Source organism: Trichosurus vulpecula, chromosome 2, assembly GCF_011100635.1.
Source record: "Trichosurus vulpecula isolate mTriVul1 chromosome 2, mTriVul1.pri, whole genome shotgun sequence".
Classification (NCBI taxonomy): Eukaryota; Metazoa; Chordata; class Mammalia; order Diprotodontia; family Phalangeridae; genus Trichosurus; species Trichosurus vulpecula.
In genome coordinates, this window is record NC_050574.1 from 248237442 (window position 1) to 248256298 (window position 18857).

The 18857-nt window shown below is 37.1% G+C and overlaps 2 protein-coding genes across 2 annotated transcripts in view; one reads left to right on the forward strand and one right to left on the reverse strand.

The window, feature by feature from the left end:
- LOC118838709 (collagen alpha-1(III) chain-like) overlaps window positions 1-3350 on the forward strand; it is a 65994-nt gene extending 62644 nt beyond the window's left edge. The window contains 6 exon segments of the mRNA XM_036746070.1: window positions 112-216; window positions 219-266; window positions 269-297; window positions 1505-1747; window positions 2211-2240; window positions 2242-3350. Coding sequence (XP_036601965.1) covers window positions 112-216; window positions 219-266; window positions 269-297; window positions 1505-1747; window positions 2211-2240; window positions 2242-2358 — 572 coding nt within the window. The 3' untranslated portion in view covers window positions 2359-3350.
- Window positions 3351-15979: 12629 nt separating this feature from the next.
- COL5A2 (collagen type V alpha 2 chain) overlaps window positions 15980-18857 on the reverse strand; it is a 193237-nt gene continuing 190359 nt past the window's right edge. The window contains exon 54 of the mRNA XM_036745945.1: window positions 15980-18066. Coding sequence (XP_036601840.1) covers window positions 17920-18066 — 147 coding nt within the window. The 3' untranslated portion in view covers window positions 15980-17919. The remainder of the gene's footprint in view (window positions 18067-18857) is intronic.

Here is an 18857-nt window from a genome sequence, read left to right on the forward strand (position 1 = left end):
CCTTAAGAATGGATTGCTATATTTGAAAGAAAAACAAACTTTCAACCTAGATGAAATAATGGATATTCCAAATTAACTTCTTAACCATTGTTCTATGTTGTGTATGTTCAGGACTTTACTGGGTTGATCCTAACCAAGGTTGCAAGATGGATGCTATCCAAGCGTACTGTAATATGGACACCGGTGAAACATGTATAGATGCCAGCCCCAAGAATGTTCACGGAAGAACTGGTGGACAGATTCCAAAGGGGAAAAGAAATACATTTGGTTGGAGAGTCCATGAATGGTGGTTTCCAGGTAAGGAGGAAGATTGTTTTTATTAGCCTCCAGTAAGATAAACTATTCCCTACTAATGCTCTCAACTTCCCTTTTCTTCAATTTGACAAATATTTATCAAGTATGTGCAAAACAAGGTTACTTACCAATTTTAACAATAATAGTAAAAGCTAAAATTTATATCACACCTTACTACGTATCAAGCACTATGCTAAGTGCTTTATAATTATGCTCTTATTTGATCCAACCAATCCTGGGAGGGTAAGTGCTATTATTATCCCAATTTTATAGGTGCAAAACCTGAGGTAAACACGGGTTGAGTGATTTGCCCAGGGTCATGCAGCTAGTAAGAGTCTGAGGCTGGATTTGAACTCAGGTCTTCTGAATTCCATTCCCTGGCATTGTACCACCTTCCTGCCCCTAGGGAAGGGTTAAAAGGTAGTATCTGGACCTGTGATTTCTTAACATAGGGAGTTCTCAGTGATTAAACTTCCTCTATCACTGCAGATCCATAATTATAGGATTTACAGGGTCATCTGGAGTGATAACTTGCCTAGGACCATGTAGCCTGGCCTAATATATCAGAGATCGAGCTTGAATGTAGGTCATGAGAGATTAGCCCTCTATCCTCTATACCATGTTTCCTCTTAAGTTAATGAGATGAGTATTCTAAATGATGAGATAGTACTGAGGAGTTTTCATTTAGCTACATGTTTATCAGGGTAAAATCAGCTTAAGAATTACATTAACTCAATCATTCATTCTTATGATAGAAACATATTTACTAAAAATTTCTGATACATACATATTTTTGCTTTGACAACATATTTTATAGGAATTATTTTGGCATGGAAATCTCCTCCACTGTTCTTATCAGCATGTCCTCTGTACTTCATATGTTTAAAGTATAGTCTTTTGGCACTAAGAGGTTTTGACATGATTTAAGTGTTCCTAACTCTAAGACTGGTCCTACACCATGAATCCTACCACTGAATACCCATAAATAGATGAGAGAGAGAGAGAGAGAGAGAGAGAGAGAGAGAGAGAGAGAGAGAGAGAGAGGGAGAGCTATTGTTTTCTATAGGTAACATTTCTTATTTCTTCCACTTCTTCCACTGTGAGTGACTTGCTAGTAAATATAGATATATTCCTACAGATTCCAAGTCAATCTCAAGAACTAGAACTATTTTGAACTCTTGGTTAATTTTCTTTCTTTTTTCTACCACAGTTTAGCTATGGTAATCCCAAGCTTCCTGAAGACATTCTCGAAGTTCAATTGGCATTCCTTAGACTTCTTTCCAGTCGTGCTTCACAGAACATCACATATCATTGCAAGAACAGCATTGCTTATATGGATCAAGCCAGTGGGAACGTAAAGAAAGCTCTGAAGTTGATGGGTTCCAATGATGGTGAATTCAAGGCTGAAGGAAATAGTAAATTCACATACACAGTTCTGGAAGATGGTTGCAGTGTAAGTGAACAATTTAAATATTCTTTGTATAGCGTTTAGAATTCTGCTCTAGAAGACTACTTAATTTACAAGGCAGCTTAAGCACAAGAATATGCTTTCCTGTTATCCCTCAATTCATCTATGAATGGAGGGAGAACTATTCTTCACATCTAAAATACATCCCGTGTAAATATGTAATAAGCAAAACTACCAAGTCCTATCACGGTCACAACAATAAGTTCGGCATCTCTGGGAGAATTCAGAACCATGCCTTCTAAAATCTAAAACGTTCAAGCATCCCATTTTATATTAAAAATTGTATCCTCAACAAGGAGAACTCAAAGCTTCTCATGGCAGGTCCCAAGTAAACCAGTGAAATGCCACGGGGACTATTTCTCCATATCTAAGCAACTTATGAAATACTGTTGACTTTCACATCATTAATGCTGTTCTTTCCTCTCTTTTGCTCCTTTTTTTCCCACAGAAACACACTGGGGAATGGGGTAAAACAGTCCTTTGAATACCGAACACGCAAGGCTTCGAGACTGCCCATCATCGATATTGCTCCCTTTGATATTGGTGGTCCTGATCAAGAATTTGGTGCGGACATTGGCCCTGTTTGCTTTTTGTAAACTAAGGAACTTGTTCTCTTTGAAAGCCCAGCAAACAAACCCACACTCCAACTGTGTTCCTCTTGTTTAATCTTGTCAACCAATACAGGTGAACAACTGTATTCCAGTTATTTATTTCCAAAATTTCTGGAAAAAAAAAAGATGATTTGACAGAAAGGGATCATTTTTGTTTTGCTAGTACACCAAATACAATTCAAATGCTTTTGGCTCTATTTTTTTTACCAATTCCATCTTCAAAATGTCTCAGTGGTGCTATAATAAACTTCAACAGTCTTACAACAATTCTGTGTTCCAGTCTTTGAATGCTGCCCCAATTTCAAGGCACTGAATACCCCATGCATGAACAATTTATCCTCCTTTCTGAGATGGTAAAAACAAAAAGCTAGAAAGGACGTCCCTGTTTCAACTACCTCATCTTGGACAGAAACTGGGATGAATTAGCTGTCTCATCAAAAACAAAAACAAGTGAACAAACAAAGCTTTATATGCATTTGAGAGATTTATAAATTGTTTGTTCTTTTCATAAAACTGGTATAGTTCTGTGCCGATGGGTAGTGGACAAAGTACAGGCTAGTGCAAGGATTGAGTGGCAGCCCCTCTTTTTACGCTACTCATTTTATTAATGGATTTGATTCTATTTTTTCAAAGGTGCTTCTATACTTTCTTGTCATTGCTGGTCAAGACCACTAAAACTTGGGAAGGCAAATATGATGGTGCTAATCTATTTTCACTTTAAAAACTGCAGGTCAGGATCATTGTTGACTTGCACTAAAAAGCCTAGATTTATAACATTTGTCAATGTTTCCTGTTGAAGATTGTTCTTGAGGACTTTCTCCCTTCATTGTGTATATTTCAAGAAATAGCCTAGATGGTGAGGCTACTTTGGTCCCATTCACACAGTGAGCGTGTTGAAGGATAACCATCTTTGTAAGCTTGTATGTGGTTGTTGGTCTTTTCCTCACAGAGACACATAATAAAATCTCCTAATAAAATTTCTCATGGTCAAATTTTTCCCTCTCTTTTGTCCCTTTCCATATCATTAACTAACAAATCTACATAAGGGGAATTCTTTACAAGAATCCATAAACAGTTATGAATTATCAAGCTGGAAAAGTAATCGGGTTCAAGAACTCTAACGAGGGTGGGGAGGGTGGTGACAATTGGAGAAGGAATAATGCCCAGAGGAGGATTCTCCAGAATTTTCAAACATAACACCTTCCCTGTACCTTAGGAGTAATAATACTCTACACACTTCATCAGAAGTTTCAAGATTTAAAGGATAAGGGACCTTAGCTATCCCTTCATCCAATCTCTCATTTTATAGCTAGGGAAACTGAGGCTTTTGAGTAAAATGATTTTTCCAAGGCCACATAGCTAGAAAGTAGCAGAGCTGGGATTCAACTCAAATTTTCTTACTCAAATCCAGCACTCTTTCTACTCCATTTCTTTATATCAGAGATCCAGTAATAAAACTATTTTAACTAGGCTCCCATGTAGAAGAATCTGTCCTTACTGATTTGTCTTTCTTTCCCTGATATGTCAGAATCTTAACATAAAAAGACTTGCTTGCAACAGAAGCATCTACTACACATAAAATATTTAAGTTTTGTTTTTTGTTTATGTCTGGATCCTGGGAAAGGGTATAATGTCAGATTCCAGAGCCTTCCCAGTTGTGGGGAATAGTGAGATGGAGAAGAATACTGGGAACTGATCAGATTGGGGGACATCATAGGATTGGGAAACATTTGTGAATAACTGAAGGTTACTGTGCCTATTTAAGGACTCCATTTTTCTAACACCCTCTCTTAAAAGTGATGTTAAATGAAAAGAACACATTGCCAGTCTTTTGGGAGCTGGATTCCCAGGGCAGGCAGTACCTCCACAACAATACGGCATCACTTCTGATTTCCAACATCTTTGTTTCCACTCCCTTCCTTCCTAGGAGCACCTGGTGGCTCTCTGAGAGCAGTGACTCAGCCCAGGTCAAATTTATCCATGTAGCATAACTCACCTGTCATAAGATCACAGATTTAAAGCAGAGAGGGACTTTAAAGGTTAAGTCCAAGCTCCTTCTTTTACAGATGAGGAAAGTGATGTCCATTGAGGTGAAATGTCTTGACTAATGTCACAAAAGTCATAGTTTAAGTGGTAGAGCCAAGATTTGAACCCAGATTTCCTGACAACATGTTGTCATCATGTTGTCATCTCTATGAAAATGTGAAGACAGAATCTCTCCAGGAAAAGCTATCACATATGGTTCTCCGTTGATGCTGATGGTGCTTTCTAAGTAAAAGTTCATCAATTCATTTTTTATAATGAAACTCACACAACAGTGACTCTTTAAGCTCAGCAGCCTCCATAGACTGTACTTATTGCTCAAAGAAACACATTCCCTCCTTATCTACATCACCAAAATAATAATTCCCCACTTCTGCTCAGTGAGCTAAAAATGGCAATATGCCTCCATAATTACCCAATTCACTAAAAGGAAATGAAGTAGGCAAACTCGACATTCAGAATAGAAGTATTTGCTTTGAATTTGATTATCACTGGTTTATTCATGAAGCAGTAATTTGTTGGTCACTCTGGCATTGACAGTGATGGAACTAAGCCCCTGACAGATGGTATAACACAGAAAGGAAACTAAAATTGCAAACTGATATTTCTTTAAGGAATTTAAGAGAATGTTTTTCCCTCAATACTTCCATTTCCTAATTTTTACTCCCCCTTTGGCCTCAAGGGTTCTACACGAGGTCTCTACACAGAGAGAGAAGGACTTTGAGAGCAGGTGATCTGAGTTAAATCTTGGCACACATATTTCTTACACCTGTGCCTCACTACTATTATGGTCTAACTAAGTTTAAGGCTACTCCTCCCATGGATGCTGTGTGTAATTGTGGGAAAGAGTGAACCAGATTCTTAGGAGAATGTTATTCATTAACAGTCTTTACCATGTTCTCTGAGAGTAGTTGTAACTGCCTTCTGGGTATCCAACCTGCCAACTCAAAAGGAATTTAGTTTCTTTCTTCCTTCCTTCCTTTCTTTCTTGCTTTCTTTTTCTTCTTTCTTTCTTTCTTTCTTTTCTTCTTTCTTTTCTTTTTCTTCTTGTTCTTCTATTGATTTTCTTCTTTTCCTTCTTCCCCTTCTTCTCCTCCTTCCTCCTCTTCTTCCTCTTCTTTTCTCCTCCTTCTCCTTCTCATTCTCTTTATCATTCTCTTTCTCCTATTCCTTCTCCTCCTTATTCTCCTCCTTCGCCTCCTCCTTTTTCTTCCTGCTCCTCCTCCTCCTTCTTCCTCCTCCTCTTCCTCCTAGAAAGTGGGACAATTTACTTTTCTCTTGGTCAGTTTTCATTTTTGAATTCTTGAAATGTAGCTCTGAAAAACAAGCTTTTACAAAAGCCCATTGTGTTTTAAATAGAGCTACCTGACAACCTAAATCATTCTGGCTTTCATCGAATGTCCAATAATAGGCCTAGCCCAAGCCTCTGTTGCTTATTGTTTAGATATTGATGGCTTAAAATGAGTGTAAATAGCAATTGTCTTCTGTTCTGGCCAGAAATTCTGATGGTCTTCCCCTCACAGATTGATAATCTTTGGAGTGGTAAATTGAGCCATCTTTTGTCTCAATTCTTATTCATTGAATGGGCTTGGCTTTAGACAAATTGGGACCTGGTAAAAGGCTTAATTTAGAATGGCCAAGGTCACCCACTGCATCCTGGGCCACCACCAGTTGTCCTAACCTATGTCTTGCCACTGGACTCTGATGACTCTAGAGGAAAGAGTGAGGTGATGACTTTGTGTAGCTCTGCCTCACTCAAATCCAGTCTACATGCAAGTCAAGACATCACACTTGTGATTTCATTGGTCCTTTTTGAGAATGAAGAATGAATAATTGGTTGCCTTTCTACATTTCCACTTTGCATATACTTCTTCCCCTCCACATATTCTATGATCCAGAAAAAATGGCCTCCTACCTGCTTTTCCAAACTCCTCACCTTTAATAGCTTTTGCCTGCCACCCCCTTCCCCAGAATGCTACTCCTTCCTTACCTATGCCTCTTGGTTTCTCTGTCTTCCTTTGAGACTGATCTCAAATCCTAGCTTGTGTAAGGGCCTTTCTTGTCTCTCTCCACTCCTCGTGCACACCACTGCTAGTACCAACTATTGCATAAATATATATATGCATATAATATATATGTATATATATGCATATATAAATGTTTTCATGTGGTCTCTCCCATGTGTCTCAAGCCTTCCCTTAATGTCAAGGATAAGGTTTTATCTTTCTCTGTATGCTTGATACTTAGCAAAGTGCCTGGCACATAGTATGTGCTTAATAAATGTTTAATTGCTTGGTTGATATATTTTACTAAAGTATATTTTAATTAGTTCATTAATTATCTACTCTCTGATAATCAGTTATTTTGGATGCTAAATGTAAAGAAACGTGACGTTAAAACCTAATTATCAAGAATCGGTTTTAAAAGGAAGTTAGAAAATGGTTCATTTCCTCTACTGTAAATCAAAGTAAACACCCTGCTCTAAGCAGCAGTCTTGAGACATCCCATGGTTTCTGTCTCCCATCATGGTCTCATGTCTGTGCCCCTCAAACTGAGGGCAACTTTTGTACCATTTGCCTGGGGCATGGTTTAAGGAGTCTGCCCAAGGTGCAAAAATTCCCAATCAGGGTTCTCTTCACAAGTTAGTAAACAGAGAGCCATTCAAATAAAACTGATCTAAGACAAGTCTTAGTCATAGCTTTCCACATGGCAGCTGGACATGACTAATACATTTGGAAGAACCGTTGAATATGGAAAAATGTGAAACTGATTGGAAAGTAAAAAACCAAGGGTAGCCAAGTAGATTTGGAAATCATTAATATACAGATGGTAGATGAAATCATTTGGCTCTCTTAATTGTTAGTGAAATCATTAGGAAACCTGGGTAGGAATAATAGAATGACACCTCCAAAGAAAAGCCAGAAAGGAGTTTTCAAATGAACAAACACACACACACACACACGCACACACACACACACACACACACACACACAAACACTGCAAAGCCTGAAGCTTGCATTGGGATTCTGTAGATCTACAATCAAAATGAAATAGAAGCAACATAAAAGGGGGATTTCATTTTATTTAGGGATAGAAATCTTCCATTAGGACTATGAGAAGAAAAGAGAAGTTGGACTGAGGGCAGAAGTCATTAGTGCTTTTGGTTGGCCTGCTTTGAATCTGGCTATCCAATACTGCTTTTAAAATCAACCACCTCCATGTTCCCCTTCTCACTCCTAGAAAAGGTTTTTATTTGACAGTCTCTGAATAAGGAGCATATAATACATGGGATGGCAGAAAAAATACCAATCATCTCCAACAGAGATCTTAGTCCCTATCCTATCATTTGAAACTTGGTGCTTTAAGGCTAAAGATGGGGAACTGGACACAGATGTATTCAATTTAAATTGCATATGTATCATATTAAACCAACTAACAATTGTGATCACTCTGATGCTGTATCTGGATTTCATTATAAGGGCTGTCTCATATCAGTTCTCAGTGAAATTTACCCCTAGGGAAATATTTTTCACTCTCCTATGACTGCGCTACATGCGCAGTCTTCCAATTTGAGGAGAATTATTTTAATCCAAATATTTGCTTTAATTATGTAAGTTCAAATGCTTAAACTATCAGTGACACTTAACCAGAAGAGTCTGTTTGCAGATATATGCCTTATGGTTTGCTAACTGTTTCCCTAAACACTGTAAACAATTTTAGTGGGAATAACAAATGCTTTATCCAACTCCTTAACAAAGATAAGGAATCAAACTGGCTTGAGATAGATGACTAAGATTTGGACCATAATGAAACCAAAATACAGACTTAAGGCCAGATTCTTACCCAAACCATCTCCAATGTACTCTAGGACCTTCATTGTCCCCAATTATCATTTATTATTTTGTTAACATGTACAGTGCTCATCTTTTCTTATCTCTTTCTCTCTATTCCAGGTTAGTCATGGGACAGGAAAAAGTAGGGTCTGAAGGCAGCTTCTAGAAAATCCCTGTTTCCAAGTCTAAGCTTTCACTCCATGCTGAGCTTTATGACCAAATGGCAGGATTTTATTGATTGGGTAAAGAGATATTCTGTTGAAAAAGGGGCAGTCAGAAGAAGTCACTTGGCAGGGAATGTTAACTGAGTGCAATAGCATCTCTTCCAAATATTTCCCATCATTTGTTAGATGATACATGGAAGTACATCATAGATTGATATAGTCTATAGTAGTTTCTGCTACTTCCTCACCACCCACTGATTGCTCAATCCCCTGCAATATGGCTTCTATTCATTCCACTTTACCAAAACAGCTAGGTCTAAGATAGCCAATGATGTTAAATCTAATGGTCTTTTCTTAATTCCCATTGTCTGCTGCTTTTGACACTGCTGAATTCCTAAATACTCTCTAACGTCTTGAGTTTCCTTCTGTCTGTCTGATAGTTCCTTCTCAGTCTCCTTTTCTGAATCATCCTTCATTTCTTGTCCCTTTGTCATGGCGCCCCTCAAGCTTTTGTCCTGGCATATCTTCTCTTCTTTCTCTGCACTCACTCCCTTAGTGACTTCGTCTGTTTAAATATGATCTCTACTTGTATACCTCCCAAATCTCCATATTTGGTCTTAATCTCACCTAAACTATAGTTCTGCATCATCAACCTGCTAGACATCTCATTCTGGGTGTGTTATAGATATTTCTTTTCTTTTCTTTTTATTTTACTATAATATAGTAGAATTTTACTATAATATAGTAGAATAGAAGAAAAGATGATTGTACATGAAACTGTAAATCTACTATGTACAACTTGCTATTCCATTTAAATATATAATAAAGTCACCATGTAAGTTTTTAATTTTTTTCCTTTTTTCTTCCCTCCCCCCACCATAGAGTTGTCTACCATTACCATTAGACACAAATGTGTGTGTATATATACACATATATAACCATTCTATACTTACATACTTCTATTAGTTCTTTCTCTGGATGCAAATAGCACCTTCCTTCCTATGTTCTTTGTGGTTAATTTAGATATTTATAACAGTCAAAATAACTTAGTCATGCAAAGTTGTTCTTAAAATAATGTTATCACTGTATACAATGTTCTCTTGGTTCTGCTTATTTCACTCTTCATTATTTCATGTGAATCTATTCATGTTTTTCTGAGATCATTAAGTTTAACATTTCTTATAGCATAGTAGTATCCATCATAATCATATATCACAACTTGTTCAGCCATTCCTCAATTAACAGGCATCCCCTCAACTTCTAGTTCTTTGCCACCACAAAGAGAGCGGCTATAAATATTTTAGAATATATGTGTGCTTTTCCTTTTTCCTTAATAATTTTGGGAAAATACCACCTAGTAGTGGTATTGCTGGGACAAAGGGTATACACAGTTTAATAACTCTTTGGGAATAATTCCATATTGCTCTTCAAAATGACTGAATGCCTATCTACCCATCATACACACTGAGCTATCTTTAGACCTTCCTTCTCTGTCTTATACAAATGAGTTGCTGGGTCCTGTCCATATACATTCCTTTGTATACACTCATACATACATTGTATACAATCCATTTTCTACACTAAAGTCATGAATAGCTGGCAGTTGTCTGAAAAAGATCTGGGCATTATAGTGAACTGAAAGGTCAACACAAGACAGCAGTGTGAGACAGCAGGAAAAAAAAGCTAATAGACTGCATTAAGAGGAACATAGCTTCCAAGAACAGGGCGGTGACAGTAACATTACATTCTTTCTTCTGACTTTGTTGCGCCTTAGCTGAAGTATAGTATTCATCTATGGACACCATAGTTTAAGAAGGACTTCATTGTAGTAAGCTGAAGAATTTCCAAAGAAGGCTAATTAGGATGGTTATAAGGACCTTGAGTCTATACATCCTATAAGGATAAGTTGAAAAAATTACTCGTGCTTAGATTGCAGAAGTGAAGATTCGGAGGAGATGTGATAGCCATCTTGAAGTACATGAAAAAGAAGGGAGTAAGCTTGTCCTTTCTGGATCCACAAGGCAAAACCAGCAACAATAGGTGAAAAGTTGAAAAGGGGCAAATTAGGGCTTGTTATCAGGATAAAAAAGACTCTCTGATGATTAGAGACACAGGCAAGGGCTGCCTCCAGCATTGGTGTGTTTCCCTATCTAGGTCTTAAAGCAGAGGCTGGATGAGCACTTGTTATATATGTTTTAGCAAAGCCTCTTTATAGAAAATAGAATACATAGTTTTAGAGAACCTTTCCAACTCCCAAATTCTAGGCAATTCCATTTAAGTTGCGCATCACCTCACACTTGCATAACTATAATAGTCTTCTCTTTGGTCTCTCTGCTTCCAGTCTCTTCCCTTTCTAATTTATCTTCCTCAGCTACCAAAAATTTACAAGGCATAGAACTAAAATGTCACTCCCTTTTTCAAGCACCTTAATTGAGCCTCCATGCCTTCCAGGACACAATTCAAATTCCTTAGTTTAGCATTTAAAGCCCTTCGCAGTGTGTCTCTCACTTTTCTAGCTTTATTTCATTATTACAATAAAATATGTATTCACTTCTTGCTTCTCATCCTAATGATTTTTAGTAATTTTCAGTAATCAGAAAAGGCCTCCTACAGAATATAGGCTTTCAGCTGAGCCTTGAAGGAAGCCAGGGAAGCCAGGAGGCACAGGTAAGGGAGGAAATTCCAGATACTGAGGATAGCCATGGAAAAGGCATGGAGGTAGAAGATGGATTGTTTTGTGGGAAGAACAGCAAGTTTAGAAACCTACAAGTAGATCTAGTTAGTGCCAATAATTCCTCATAGGAAAGTAAAAAGCTGTTGCATGGTTGGGATTGGAAATATTCTCTGAGAAAAATAATAAGAATACTATTTAATAGATCTGTAATCTCATGATAGGTACTCACTTCACAAGTATAGATTATAACCCATATACATTAATATGAATAAGTCACACATACATGGTACTTTAGGGTTTGCAAAACATTTTCATCAAAATGGCCTTATTAAGTAATGCAAGAATTACTATCCCCAATTTTAAGACTAAGAAACTGAGACTTAAAGAGGTTAAATGGTTTGTTCATAATCCTACAACTAATATGTGCCAGAGGCCTGACTGAGGTCTCCTAACTTTAGGTTGAGGGCCTATTACAATGGGGCAGCTAGGTGCACGGTGGATAGAGCTCCAGGCCTGGAATCAGGAAGATTTATCTTTGTGAGTTAAAATCTGGCCTTAGATACTTAGTAGCTGTGTGACCATGGGCAAGTCACTTAACCCGATTTACCTCCGTTTCCTCATCTGTAAAATGAGCTGGAGAAGGAAATGGCAAAAAACTCTAGTATCTTTGTGAATAATTCATGAAGAATTGGACACAATTGAAATTACTGAACAACAAAGGTTCCACTATGCCACTCAGAGATCTAAATCTTTAAAATGAAGATTGGTGGATCACAGATCATGAGTTGGAAGGAACCTCAGGGTCCATCTAGTCCCCTTATTTTATGGATGAAGAAATTGAGGTTCATAGGGGTTAATTGACTTGCTCATAGTTACAAGAGATATTGTGTTCTCCATTTAGAAAATTGCTTCTCCACCTTCACAGATTTTTCTTTGACTATTCACTCCCTAAAAATTGGCTTTCCCCAAGAATTGTATTTTTAACCATTTTCTTGCTTTGGATTCTCTTCCTTGAGTTTTGTTGTCGTTCAGTCATTTCAGTCATGTCCGATTCTTTGTGACCCCATTTGGGGCTTTCTTGGCAAAGATACTGGTGTAGTTTGCCATTTCCTTCTCCAGCCAGTTTTAAAGATAAGGCAACTGAGACAAACAGGATTAAGTGACTTGCCCAGAGTCACACAGCTAGTGAGTATCTGAGGTCAGATTTGAACTCAGGTCCTCCTGACTCCAGGTCCAGCTCCCAATCCACTGTGCCACCTAACTGCCCTTGAGTTTACTGTTGATATTTGAAGGTTCACATAACCTGGCACCTTCTTACCCATTACAACTTTAGCTGTCACCCCTATGAAGACTATGACCAACACTGAATTCTTACCTAAGTTCCAGATTCTGATTTCTCTCTGCTGGACATCTCTACCTGAATGGTAACCTGACACTTCAGACTTAACATGATTGAAAGTGGACTCAGTGCCTTCTGCCAGAAGCCTCCCTATCCTCCTGACTTCCCTGATTTCTAATAGCAGTACTATTCCTTGTCAGCCAGCCTCAACATTTTGGGCTTATCTTCAGTTCCTATACTTACCTCCTTCTCAATCTCTGTTTTTAAATTTTATTTATTACAAACAATATTGAATGCCAATGCAATTATTCAAAAATACTTTTCAACATCTTTTACATTTAAACACTTCAACATCTTTTCAATTAAATTCAACTCTTCCCATATGTTATAGCAACTTCTATCTCATTTCCTCTAAGTCTCTATCAGTCTTCTTCATCCATTCATTCTGGCTTTTTTTCTCTAATATATTCATAGTTAGTATATGCTTCACATCTGGTTATTTATTAAGTCCTGACAGTTGTATCTTCTAATGATACTTCAAATGAACATTCTCTTTTATGTTATCTTGGCCACCACCATGCCTTAGAGCAGTAGTGTCAAACACAGGCCTGAAACTAACTTAGAAAACCACAAATTATGTTCTTATTTATTTTGTTAAACATTTCTCAAACACATATAATCATTTTGGTGCTTTAGATGATCATAATTTCTTGCCTGGATTATGGCAATAGGGTACTAAAGGCCCTGCTACTATCTCATCATCCTAATTCATTCTAGATGCAACTAGCACAATAGTCTTCTAATACCATATTTCTAATGATGTTGCCCATTGGTCTAAAACCTTCAATGGCTCCATATTACCTCACAAATAAAATCTACATTTATTTCCTAGAAATTTAAATTCTTCCATGATATGACCCTAAGCTGTCTCTTTAGACTTACACTACTCTTCTTATACTCTATTCTCCAAGTAAACTATATTACACAATGTTCTCTAAACATGCCCTATGATTTCCTGTTTCCTTTCTTTAGAGACTGTGTGTGTCCCAACCTGGGCAAGTTCACCCTCCTTAGCTGCAGCCTGGTGACCCTCCACTCCTAGGGGTTCATCCCATTGGTCCAAGACAGTGCAGATACCTGATTGTTATTGCTTACAACAGATCCGACTTCCTGTGTTTAATTGATCCAGCTACCTTAGCCTCCTAGTAGCAGTGATGGGTGCCACCATGCCCTGGCCTTATGTCCCTTTGTTTTTGCTGTTCTTTTCACCTGGAATTCCTTTCCCTACTAATTCAGTTTTTGTAATCCCTACCTATTCATCAAGGTCCAGTTTAAATTTTGTCTTTCAGAAAATCTTTTCTGATACCCACACCTAGAAATTTGTCTCTATCCCCTGAACTCACTAAGTCTTTTGTATCTCTCTTATTGTATTTTCACATCATACCTTATATTGTCATTATTTCTTAGAATCATTGACTCTCAGATTTGGAAAGGAATATAGAAGTCACTTATCCTAACCCATAACTGAAGCAATACAACTCTCTATTAATGTAACAAGTGGTCATCAATCCTCTCATTGATGGTTGCATTTGACAGGGAACTTATTACCTCCCAAGGAAGTCAATTCTACTTTGAACATTTCTGATTATTAAGTTGTTCCTTATTCCAAGCATTATTTTATCAACTTCAATAATGCCCTTTTATTTTCTTTGGTCCCAAGGAGTGGTCACCCAGTCTCTACTTGAACACTTCCAATACTGAAGAATTCTTTGCTTTATGAGCAACTCATTCCATTTTTGGACAACTCTAATTTGTATTGAGTTTTACTGTTCCTTATTTCTCTTCTGTATGGCTATGAAAAAATCTAATCTGTGGGTAGATTTGAAAAGGGTCATTCCTTGCCTCTTGATCAGGAGTGTGCCAGTTTACAGAGTTGATCATTAAATTTCCATTATGAACATTTACATCTCAGAAATCAGCAAATGTTATAAATTAGGGCTTGATTTATCTTTTTTGTCTCAGAGTGAAGTAGAAAATGTTAAAATGCAGATTTTAACTTAGGAAAACAGCAAATGCTATAAATCAGGACTTGACTTATTGTTTTATTAATTGTCTAGCCTTAAGATAGTGAAATAGAAAAAATGTCAAAATGTAGGTTAATTTTAAAAGTGTGTCATGAATATGTGTTTTCATTTTCAGGGAGGTAGCTATTAAACATTTGCCAGCATGCCCTTCTCCTAGCATCCTCCAGGATTAACATCCCTAGCTTCTTCAAAAGAGCCTCAATTGACAAATGGTTGATTTCCTTCATAATCCTGGTGATCTACCTCTGAACATGCCTCAATATGTCAGTACTCCTACCATAATTTAGCTCTCTTGCCTGAATACAGATTACCCAATGGGACAAGACAAGAAAAAGAAAAAAATTTTTGAAGGAAGCAAAGTCAGATAGGAGTATTTGCTTCATTTTAGAACTTTGCAGGTATGGTCAGAAATTGCATTAACAGACCAGACTAGTCAGCAAGAAAAGTCTTATAATCAAGAAGTAGTCATTGGGGGGAATTTATCCAAGCAGAGAGAAAAGGCTTAGGGAAGAGAATTACCTTTTGTTGTCCATTGCCTTGAAATATGAGGTAGATGATACAACTGGTTTTCCTTCCTTTGGGAAGCACTCAGGAAGAGAGGAAGAGCCTAACTGGAGTATCTGATGGAAAGAAGTTTGTTTCTTCCTTTTTTTAAAGAATCCAGGAAATGGGATGGGGGAGGAAGGAAGGAAGGAAGGAAGGGAGGGAGGAAGGAAGGAAGGAAAGAAGGAGAGGAAAGAAGAAAGAGAGTAAGAGAGGGGGAAGAGAGGGAAAAGGGAGAGGGAGAGATCCTAGAAAAACAAAATAAGACCTAAGGAATGCAAGGGGACATTAAAATACTGTTCAACTAATTAATCAGAATTGAATAATGAAACTGTAGTATTATCTACCTACTTATACATTTCTACAAAAGTATGTTTTAATATATACTATTTCTGCATACTGTAATTTAATATAAGAAACTGTAAATAGTTCTGTATTGTGAGGAAGAATACCTAAAGAGAAGGGATAATAGGGAATGAGTAAAGATGAATAGCCACAGCCAAAGCTGACCTTGATGGAATAGCATGTGGACCATCATTTCATGGCAGCATGGGAAAAGTTGCTCTTACCTATAGTTAGTTATCATTTGCCTACTTTTCTAGGTTGATAGTATCTGCCACAATATAGTCCTGGTCTAGTTGTTAAAGCTGTTGGGTCCTGCACAGAATTATGGCCCTGTTGGCCTGTAGAAATATTTTTCTATAGTACACACACACACACACATACACACACACACACACACACACACATTCCTCAAAATATTTATATATTCAAGTGTAATATGCTCATCTCAAATAATCATTTCAGGAATTGAATGTTTTAGAATAAATATTAACTAGTGCAAAAGAAAGCTCTGAACAAAAAAAAACTTCAATAGCCTATGTTTATGATACAGTACTTGATAACATTGTGAGATGAGACATAGCTTTTTATCATCACATTTTATTCAGTCATGAATAAAAATTATCTTTCTCTGATCTTAATAATATCAATCTGGCATTTTAAAGAGCATAGACAGTGATAACTGGTCTCACCCTCCCTTCATAAGTGTTGCTAAAGGAAGACCTTAAAATTTTGTTTATAATCCAATGTATAATTAAGTGGATTCCTGATTTGTTTTGTTGGTTTGCTTTTTTTTTTACAAAAAGGAAATAATTAAAAACAAACATATAAATTATACCATAATTCTTTTCCTTGTTGTGAACTGAAATGTTAGACAAATTCCACAAAACGGAAGCCATTGACATGACAAGAAGCGAGTATTTAATTAAATGCTTTGCAGAGATACATGACTAAAGCTCTGTGCATGGCTTGTTCTCTGGGATGGTCCCAGCTGTTTACTTTTAAAGGAACAAATAAAAAAGGAAAGAAATCGGAGCAAACAAATGCAGAAAAGAAACAGAAATAAAAACCTTGAAGCAGTGGCTACCTGCATGTTCTCATCTAATTAAACACACAGGCATTACAAGACCATAGACTTTCTGACAGACCAACAGTGAAAGTGCATTGTAACACTGCTCTTTCAGACATGGGTAGTCTAACAGCTAGACTCTTTCAAAATGTTATTTGGTGATAATCATCTTTATTTGTAAAAGCTTTACAGAAGGAATTTTAGCACCATCACTTTTTTTAAAAAATGTTTTTGCCCTGCCTATCTCCATTCTTGGAATAATAACAGAAGCATAGCACCTTTTAGTATCTAAAAAAAAAACAACAACAAAAACCTAAGAATATTCAATGCATCCCAGCTTCTAGAGATGAGGTAGCTCATGCTAAGAAATGTTGGGTCACTTTGTCTCACACAATTCAAAGGCCAAAATTACTGCTTGTACATATTCTACTATTGACTAAAGAGTCATATTCACAACTCAGATTTTCCAAACTGTCTTTCTTCTTTGTCATATGTCAGTCTGCTAAGAGTATGAATGAATCAATCCCAACATATGGAGGCTGGAAATAGATGTCACATGTGTGTGTATTCTATTTTGTGGAATCCAATGGCTTCCTACATAGGAAAGTACAAAGACATTCTTTCTCAGATGCACACAGATAACATCATGAACATTAATGGGATTTAGGTATGTGTGCCAGGAAGAGACTAAGGACCTTTGAAGTTCAAGTGTGTATGACAGACATGGTGAATTACATGTTCATATTTTAACACTTCATAAAAATTTAGGATGCTGAATTTATTTCATTTTGATGACATCAACGACATGGAAAGAGGCTATTTAAACAATTTAGTGAAGATAATGGGAAATGAATGTGACTTTTTAATATCTTTTTTAAAAGATTATCATCCAAAATTATTTGACACATCAACATCTATAGAGAGACATGTTCTTCATTTCTACAGGTCCAAAGCTTATGTGATTGTACTTTATATACTGGGAATGAGAGGTCACGAAAGTGCTCTACTTTTCTGTTATTTAAAATGGCAGCCAAGCAAAAGAAACATTTCCTCCTAATTTTATGTATCCCAATCTTTAAGCTAGCTATCAGGAAGAATAGCTTGCTCAGAAGTAGTATGCAACATTTACAATACATGGAAACAAACTAAACAAAAACTGAGACCTATTGGTTTCAAAGTTGATTTTTTTCCCCTAAGGTGGTCATTGGCTGATCCTTTTGAAATCGGACTGCTGCGCTCAAAGTTGTCTAAAATCACTTAAAACTGGAGGTTTGTAAGTAAAATAAATATTCTGAAGGAGGCCAGGCATTTAGGAAGAATTGTATATACAGTGCTGATGTAATATCAGCCATTATTTCAAGAGTCTCAGGATCACCTTCAATCAGTCTAAGTTCTTGGTGAGGGTGGTGTACGTGGTTGATGATGGTGGTTGTTGTTGATGGACCTCATCTTGTTTTACACAAAACAAACTGATCCAATTTCAACGCCAAATTCCTGGTCTGTACTGCCAACATCCACAGGGGCAAGATCTACAATAGGCAAGCGTGCCACATTCTGTGTTCTGTATTCAAAGACAGTCTTGCCCACATTTCCGTTACGTCTCTAGAATATGAAGAAGAGATGAGTTACGAGTGGGTTAAATTTTTTAAAAAAGGTTACAGATTATGTTCATCATAAATCTTGTTAGTAAAGCATTTCCCCCAAGGAAATTCAAAGATCTGAAAAAATAAAATATAGTATTGCCTGGTAAGCATTTGTAATTGTCTAAGTTGAGCAATTTATCAATTAACAAACAATTTATCAATTAACAAAGTTTATTAAGAAATTACTATTTGCCAGGCACTAGGGATACAAAGAAAGGCAAAATATGATCTCTGCCCTCACGAAGAATATGTTCACATTCTAATGGAGGATATAACATGCACACAATTATACACAGATATATACAGGATAGATGGAAGGTATTCTCATAGGAAAAGGTGCTAGGGTGAGGCAGGTGGGAGGAGGAAGGGAAGGTTGGTTTTGAGCCAAATTTTGATGGAAGTCAGGAAAGCCATGAAGCAGAGTGAAGAGTGAGAGCACTCCAGGCATGGGAAATAACCAGGGCTGGGAGACAACGGAAGGTCATGTATGACAAATGTGCTTTTTAGACCTTCTTGAATTAACGTTAAATTCTTTTCAAATACACTCCATGGCTCTGTGACATTCACTGCCATTCTCCTATTTCCAGCACAGAGAAATCAGACCTGTTGTGTGATTTTCACAAAGAACGCATCTGCTGATTGTATTTAATGGGCACTTGGAAAATTGATGCTCTGAATGGTCTGTGAGTGTCAAAATAGCAAACAGAGGGAATACGTTTGGAGGCCAAGGTGGAATTCAAAACATGCAAA